Genomic DNA, 7,662 nt, shown 5'->3' with positions numbered 1-7,662 from the left:
AATCCTCGGCAAACTGCCGGAGGGCCTCCATGTCTTTCGTCGTTGCTGTCTTGACGCTCTCTAGTTCCAGGGGTTATGCATGCTCCCTGCAAGTCCTCCTCGGGCGGCTACGCTGGCATATGACTGCACGGTGTTCCCCTGATTCATCGGCTCCAGTGCTTTGATATCCTTCACGACCTTGACCGCCAGCTCGCTGGCTTTCCAAGCCTCCTTGGCAGCCGCGCTGGCTGCGCGCGTTGTGTTGGTGGTTTCCTTCAGTTCGGCCGTATTCTGCTGCATAGCAATCCTGATGGTTCTCGATTCGCGGATGTTGCTCTCGTGGGCTGTCTTGTTTTCCGCACGTAGACTCTCAATAGCTTGGTGGAGGTGTCCGAGCTCGGGCAATTTCTGCAATTTGGCCAGCAGGGGGATGGTGCCAATGAGAGTGAGTCTCACGGCTTTCGGGTCAAGGGGGTGTTCGTTTGCAGTGTCGATCGATTTGAGTGCTGTCTGAAGGTGTCTGCTAGGTGTCTGCTAAGTTGAGTGGCATGCTCTCGATGGTGCGTTGGCCATGGTTGCTCCTGGGGCCATAGGGTTGCCATGGTGCCTGCGTCGTTATGGGCTTCGCGACGAGCACAAGGCTATCCAATTGACCTTTCGGAGTGTGTTGTGGCGCTGTTTTTACACCGATTTCAAAAAACCTACCCGAGGCCATACTATGGACCTACCCATGGTGTGAGACGATGTGGAAGCGCTTTCCGCAGGTGGTTGGCTTCGGTAATACATACAAGACGAATAAGTTCAAGATGCCCCTCGCTCGGCCCTGCTCGAGGTCCTGTCTACTGTTCAACTCCAACTTTGCATCTTCCACATCAATGCGAATGTGGACCTCAACGTCAAACGCAAATGGCTGGGCGACGGCGCTGTGGAAGTTCAAGATGAGTTTGACGTCAACAAGGACAAGGAATCCGTCGAAGCTTCTGCGTTGGCCCGCAAGGAGCAGAAGGCTGCCGCCGCGGCCCTCCTCCACAACCCACAGACTGCGGCACTCAATGAGATCTCACGTGCCAACAAATCCTTCACCGCCCAGCAGTTCGAGGCCACCGAGTTCGAGCATACACCTACGGGCTTCTGCCAGCTATGGGCATACGTGCTCTACGCAGATTCAGAGGTTGACTTTGATGCTGCCTGGAGAAAACTCCAAGCGGATCTCACTGACCAGACTCTGGCTCTGTCATACCTGGCCAACACGTACATCCGCCTCCGCCACCAGTGGGCCCAGTGCTTCATCAGCGAGTATGAGAACTTCGGTGTACGTACGAATTCGCCTACCGAGACCGCTCATAAAGACCTGAATGAAGTCTTACGTTATCACTGGCCACGCAGACCTCTATACCGTCTTCCGAGCAATCGACGAGATGCTGGCCAACAAGGAAAGGGAGTACGTCGAGGCCACCGCTATTATGGAGTCTCGTACCCGCCGCGAGTATCTCCGCCAGCCGTGGCTTGGTGATGTGACCAAGCAGGTGGGATACAAGGCTCTGGCACTCATGGCTCACCAGCACCGAATTGCCCTCACTGCGATGCCGTCACCTAGTGACGAGAACCCGCCCGGTCTCCAGCCTTGCCGTGGGCGCTTTACGAACCAGTAAAACTACCTTGCAGCCATAAGATCCTCGAGATCCTGAAGACGACTGGAGGTCAGTTGACGAAGTACGACATCCACCCACGTTGGTGGCTCGAGCAGCCCCTAGTACGTCGATCTATCTTGCCTGTAGAACACACACTAACCTCCCTAGGATCTCAACGATGCCCTGATGCGAATCAAGAATCCCCGTGTTGTGACCAGTTTACGTGGGCGGCCGCGCAACCAAAAGATTCCGAATCCAACATCCACACCCACGAGCAGCATCTTGCCGTCGAGCGGCCTCCCGTCGAGCAGCTTGCCGTCGTCGAGCAGGCAGCCTAGACCGCCTCGCAAGGCCACGAATCCAGCCCCGCGGCCAGTGAGGGCGCGCATTCGTCGCAATCGGTCGGCATTCGAATATGATGCAGAGGACGAATTGGCAGCAGAGCCACCGCAAGAGACTGTCCAGGACTGCATTACGGTTGGAGGTGACGTCTCGACGTCGACGAGACGCAGCAGACGTCGTACTGGGCAGCCGCCAGCGTCTACGGCGCCGGGAATCTCTGACCCGGTCACTTGACCAATGAGAGGCCGTAGTTAAGGACAGTTTTGACGATTTTGATAAAAATCGAGATTCGACGAGATCTCTCGATTGCCGCAATAAAAGCCAAAATAATTTTCGAATTACATTACTTTATGTAAGCAGCTGGAAGTGGTCCAAGTGCCTGGGCAGAGTGTGGGGTGATTGCACTAGTTGCGGCTAATGCGGGCGTGTGGGCCTAGAAAAACATATCTGTGATCTGAACGCTGTGATTGGCTTAAAGAGTGGAGTACTGCCCGGATAGCAAAACTCCCACGAAAAACCCGGATTTCCCTGGACTTCAGAAAACCTTTCAATACAGAGGCGTGGCTGTCCAAGTACGGTGTGATCAAAATGACGGCTTTGGGGCCATCATCGACAACTTAAGATGACGCCTTCATATACCCACCGGCGACGCCAGGACGACAAGGCAGCAACGGGTGTTCATGAATCATTCTCAGCTGTAGACTTCTTTGCGATTAGTGGGCGACCACTGCTCCACTACCTAAAGATTATCTTTGAGCAGACGCCTTGGCTTTCTAGTCCTTCAAGTATGACAAGAGAGAAAGTTAGTCACTCGAGTACAATGCTGCCACCAACGAGCAGTTCGCTCATCATACGATGCTGTCACACCGCTGAGCGGGCCTATACGCAAACTTCCCAAAGCAATTGTTGGTATTACTGTGTCATCAAAAGCTTGACCCGCCTCATCTTCTTTTGCCCTAGGTCAAAGATAGTGATTTAGGAGAAAACATCCGTGTATTGCATCAGCTGTGAGAGTATGGCAAAGCATCGAAGACCTATTTCAATCTCACCATATTTTTGTAAGACTATTTAGTAAAGAGATCAAAATCGCGAGCACCTAGTCTTGGGGGCTGCGTTTTCCACATTGGCAGCTATGATATTCTGGACACTCGATTGCTCGTCTCATACTGCAGCCTCTCCTTGCTGGCCCCTGATCCGGATCAAAATTCTGGTCGGTTTATTCCTCGCCGTCGCCTACACTTTATTCTTCGGCTGGTCGCTTCGTTGCCCTTGACTCTGATTGTCGAGGTTGACAATCAAAGTCTCATCCAAGGCCGAACTGCTATTACTAGCATGGCCTTGTTCGACATCATAGCAGGAAAACCCGTCGTCATCCCAGTCAATAGTCGAAAATAATTCCTCTTCATGTAGACTCTCGACGCCCTGATCGTGGCGTTTGGTGGATGTATCAATGATACAAATGGAACAATCAAGTTGGTCAAGATCAACACCAGAACAATGGGATAAAGCGAGGCCGGTGGCTCGATCTAGATCATCATCAGAGTGACAGAGATTATCAGAATCAGCGTCAGCCTCTTGAGAGCTGTTCGATGTCTCGGCTGCGGTGTTGATTCTAGTCGGAGTACTAAGTCCGTCTCGGGAGAGTCGAAATTCTGGTAGGGAGGGTTCCCGAGAGAGAACCAGCAAATTCGCAGTGGATCCGCCTGAGGGCAATGTCTGGATATGCTCTCCAATGCCAACGAGCATAAGTTCCATGACTTGAGTAGGTACAGACGTCAGCCGAGTAGAATTTTGAGAGCGAGATGTGGCCGGGGTCGTTGCCAGTGAGGATTGCATGTGGAAGTCCAGATTGGGACTGAAAACGCAGACCGAATCTTGGGAAAATGAACTTGTGAATGTAAGACTTCCGTTTGCGGCATGCTAGGTTTAAGGGGAACTCGACCGGTTTATAGTGGAAAATAGGCTCTTGTGGACTTCGATCTGGAACGGCGTTTCGAATGTCGACTAATTATTGTTATGTACTATATGAACTAATGCGAATGCTGCTCAAGATAAGTACAAAGAAAAGGGTGTGTGTGGTATCGCGCGTTGATTTTGGGCTGTTTTCAATCTCAAAAGTTTGAACTTCAGTCTCGATTTTTGAAAACCTGTCCAGGTTGGGGGGAGGGGGGGAGGGGCGCTAGACGTGGCGGAAAAAGAGAGAGAGGTTAATGGTAAGCGAACAAGTTAAAACCATGCGATGGGGTATGGAAGAAGTGCCACAGGGCATGGTACAGCGGCAGAGCCGATGATTTCATTGGCCTGCACAATCTCAGTTCAGTCGACTTAGTATGAACATGTCTGATTGGCTTAAGTTGACCGGGCGAGGAGATGAAGACGGCAAAGCGGGTCAGTAGTGAAATGTGAAACTATGCAAATGTCAGACCGCCTGTTGGATAAACGATGTCGATTTAATGTAATACCACTGAGGTCCATTGATCAAAGGGTGATTGTTGTGCTTGATTGAGGGATTCCGTCCCATCCCGGTCCGAGCGGGGTTCTGTCTTGTATTTACCCATCATCACCGGTTCTTGCATATTATTCAACGCATTTCTAGCATCCCTTTATCCAGACACAGTCGTCAATCCAACAAGTATACTTATATGGGACTAAATACCAGTCGTATTTTTTTCAGCCCTGAGCAGTAGGACCGCCGGCGTAGCAGCCTCTGGCCGCTCTTAGTTAAATGCTTCGGTAGCGCCTACCAGTAACCAGCGGCAAGCTCTGGCTAGTTACTGCGAAGAGGCCGCTATTCTCGCGGCGGGCACTGGTAACTGACGCTAGCCCCCAGCAAGTCACTGCCAGAAGCCGCCCTTAGGACTGTAAAGTATGTCCCGCTACATACCGACAGTTCAGGGTGCGACGGACGAGCCAAGGAGGTTTAAGAACCTCGGCCGGAACGACTTGAGAGCCCACGAGCGCAGGGCGCGAAGCAACGATAGCACTTTGTAGCAGCCGATGAGCGTTTCGGTGCCTTCGACTGCCACCCACTCGAAAAGGTCCTACAGCACATGACCAGTCAGTTCTGAAGTCGATAACGAGAAAGACTAGAGCAGAAATTTCTCACAATACCATCAGCCCTTTCGACGGCCAGATAGACGTGCCAGACGCGGCCAGAGACGTGCAGGAGAGGCAGCGTGAGGCCGATGGGCGCGGGACTGCGTGCCAGCTTGTGTAGGCGGAGGAAATGGGAAGCGACCCAGACGGATAGCTGTGCCTTTGCCTCATCGTCGGAGCCTTCGGGCTGCTTAGTCTCGATGCTGACGGCGATGGGACTCAATCTGAGGGGAGGGTATCCGGTGTGATTGATGGATCGCGCCGCTGCCGCCGTTTCCGCAACACTTGCGCTTGCCATCGACCTGGCATTGGCACCGCCTGCGCCCCGTCTGCTACCTCTAGAGGTTGCCGAAGAAGCGCTCGATGATGCTGCTGACGATAGAGGGGCCTCCTGGGCCTGAGCGGCGAGGAGAGCAGCACGTGCCGCTTCTTGAACGTGAGGGTCGTTGAGGACTATGCAGTAGTCGACCATTTTACCAGCCAGACTATCGCCGTCAGTGTGCCTCGGCACGTAGAGGCTAGAGATGCCGGCTCTGGTGGCGTCGATGTATCGGACGTCTTGCTGGATTGTCCCGTCTTGGTTCACGTCAATCTCGATACCGGCCTCGAGCAATGGGGCGTGGATACGTGCGTTCCAGTGCGCTTCCGAGTATGTGTAAACATTGGCGGCTATGGTCTCCCTGGCGACCTTTGAAAGAACCCAGAGTTCGCCCATGAGCGATTCCAAAGTTTGTGGACTCGAATTCGTTGCATCGTCGTTGGGGGATGTTAGATGGTGTGGCCTAAGCTTGTGCGATGGGTTGATTTGCCGGACGCGGCTGTGCACTTCGGTAGCAATAGACGCGGGGACGACGCCGCAGCCGTCGCTGATGTCGACGAGGCGCTCACATAGCTCAGTAACGTCTTGAGGGATGTCATGGTCGGGAAGCTTGGGCACGATCTGAACGCGCTTCTCGGCAAAAAGTAAATCGGCCATGCCCTTGATTTTCGGACGCGGACGCGGACTTGGATGGTAATGGAAACAGAGGAGGAGGATGATGATGGGTGTTGATGCGAGAGGTTTCTTGAATGCCGCGCTGGTCAAGCGAGGTGGAGTAGAGCGAGGTGAAAAGAGGTGAGGGCTGGTCGGATACGGGCAGCGGTTGGGGCTGCGAATGACGATGTTGATATCGGGCTCCTCGCGGGGTAGGAGACGTGTAGTCGGCGTTGCCCAACTCGTCCTCGGACTCGACGTCCATAGCCCCACTGTCCCTCATGATGATATCGGGCGGCTGCTTCGTTGCCTTCATCGTTGCTTTCGGGTTGGCGACGGCGCGAGGAGTCTGAGGCGGTGCTCCTCCCGCGTCGGTATTGGCGTCCATGGGTGCGAGGGGAGTTCGGTCACAAAGCCGGCGCTTCTTTATGATCGACAAGTTCCTTGGGTTTGAGACGTTGTCTCCGTCCTTGTTCTCGATACTTCGTCTCCGCTTGCGCAAAAATGGCCGGGTGATGGCGTCAAGGAAGGGTTGAGGCTGGTACGGACGAGATGGTGAAAAATCGGCGTCAACCACTTCCTGGACCCAGGCTTCAATGACGGGGTTGCGATTGAGAGCCGGAGCTGGATACGAGTAGCAGTGCACTGCGGATGACATTGATGCGATTTTCGCTGATCGCCGTCGGAATTAGAAGCGAGGTCGAATCACTGATGGTAAAGGCGTGAAATTCTGGGAGGACGAAGTGCTCCGGCGATAGACCCATAGTGGCGGGGTGGTTCCTGGAGAAATGTCAGTCATGTTCCGCCCAACGCGGGAGGCTTGTTTGGCTGACCTGCTTAGGGGTAAGGGTACCGTTGTACCGGGCAACGCTCGAGGTGACGTGCCGATAGGTCAGCGCTGGGATACGACTAATACTTTGCAATACCAGACGCAATCAACAATCTTTTGGGCGCAATTCGACAGTTCTTTCAATCACAATTTGCCGGCTGCAATCGAGAGCTTGTCGCAGTAATTAGTAATGTACTACGTTCGCAACTGACTGGGCGCAAATCAGCGTAGTGCTTCTGGCAGAGCACACTACAGGGCGGTGGATCTTCTACATCAACTTCCCCATCTGTGCATACTCCCTCATCGCCGTGCCCGTTCTTTTAACCCTGAAGCCTCCTACACGCACGTTTGCCGAAAAGCTTCAACTTGTCGACTGGCTGGGCGGTTTTCTTTTCATCGGCTCTATGGTGACGTTCCTGGTCGGTCTCTCCTGGGGTGGCAATGACTTTCCTTGGCGCAGTGCACAGACTCTCGTGCCGGTTTTCATTGGCGCCGCCGGATTGATGACCACGCTGTTCTACGAGCATCGTTTCGCCAAAGTCCCGTTCTTGAAGAGGACACTCTTCACAGATATGAGCTCCATCACCGTTTACGTTCTTGGTCTCCTTCAAGGATTTATCGTAAGTGGACGCATAACAAACATCGGAAAGCCCTGAAGACCCGCTGACCCTGAATTAGCTCTATGGCCAACTCTATTACGTCCCGTTCTACTTCCTCTCAGTCAAACAGAAGACGCCGACCATGGCGGGCGTGGCAATGCTTCCGGTAACGCTCTTGCTGGTTCCTGGCTCCATCATCTCAGGTGTCCTCGT

General features: G+C 53.5%; 4 protein-coding genes across 4 annotated transcripts; 1 reads left to right on the top strand and 3 right to left on the bottom strand.

The window, feature by feature from the left end:
* Positions 1–60: 60 nt before the first annotated feature.
* On the bottom strand, positions 61–694 carry CABS01_16842 (uncharacterized protein; the record flags this gene model as incomplete). Its single annotated transcript, XM_060550171.1, has 2 exons — positions 61–485; positions 685–694. 2 exons carry the CDS (start codon positions 692–694, stop codon positions 61–63), a joined length of 435 nt encoding a protein of 144 aa, XP_060402507.1.
* A 2,491-nt stretch (positions 695–3,185) lies between these two features.
* Positions 3,186–3,788, bottom strand: CABS01_16841 (uncharacterized protein; the record flags this gene model as incomplete). Its single annotated transcript, XM_060550170.1, has 1 exon — positions 3,186–3,788. The coding sequence occupies one exon, from the start codon at positions 3,786–3,788 to the stop codon at positions 3,186–3,188; it is 603 nt and encodes a 200-aa protein (XP_060402506.1).
* A 1,055-nt stretch (positions 3,789–4,843) lies between these two features.
* Positions 4,844–6,679, bottom strand: CABS01_16840 (uncharacterized protein; the record flags this gene model as incomplete). The annotated part of the gene is made up of 3 exons (XM_060550169.1): positions 4,844–4,993; positions 5,059–6,169; positions 6,243–6,679. The coding sequence occupies 3 exons, from the start codon at positions 6,677–6,679 to the stop codon at positions 4,844–4,846; spliced, it is 1,698 nt and encodes a 565-aa protein (XP_060402505.1).
* A 139-nt stretch (positions 6,680–6,818) lies between these two features.
* CABS01_16839 (major facilitator superfamily transporter) lies at positions 6,819–7,651 on the top strand (the record flags this gene model as incomplete). The annotated part of the gene is made up of 3 exons (XM_060550168.1): positions 6,819–6,912; positions 7,082–7,470; positions 7,529–7,651. Coding segments are annotated over 3 exons (606 nt in total), but the record flags the coding sequence as incomplete, so codon positions are not given.
* Positions 7,652–7,662: the final 11 nt, after the last annotated feature.

The sequence above is a fragment of the Colletotrichum abscissum genome (genome assembly GCF_030869225.1).
Source record: "Colletotrichum abscissum strain IMI 504890 chromosome Unknown Scaffold_173.1, whole genome shotgun sequence".
NCBI classification, from domain to species: Eukaryota; Fungi; Ascomycota; class Sordariomycetes; order Glomerellales; family Glomerellaceae; genus Colletotrichum; species Colletotrichum abscissum.
The sequence above is the reverse complement of the archived record's forward strand: the minus strand, read 5'-3'. Positions and strand labels throughout refer to the sequence as shown.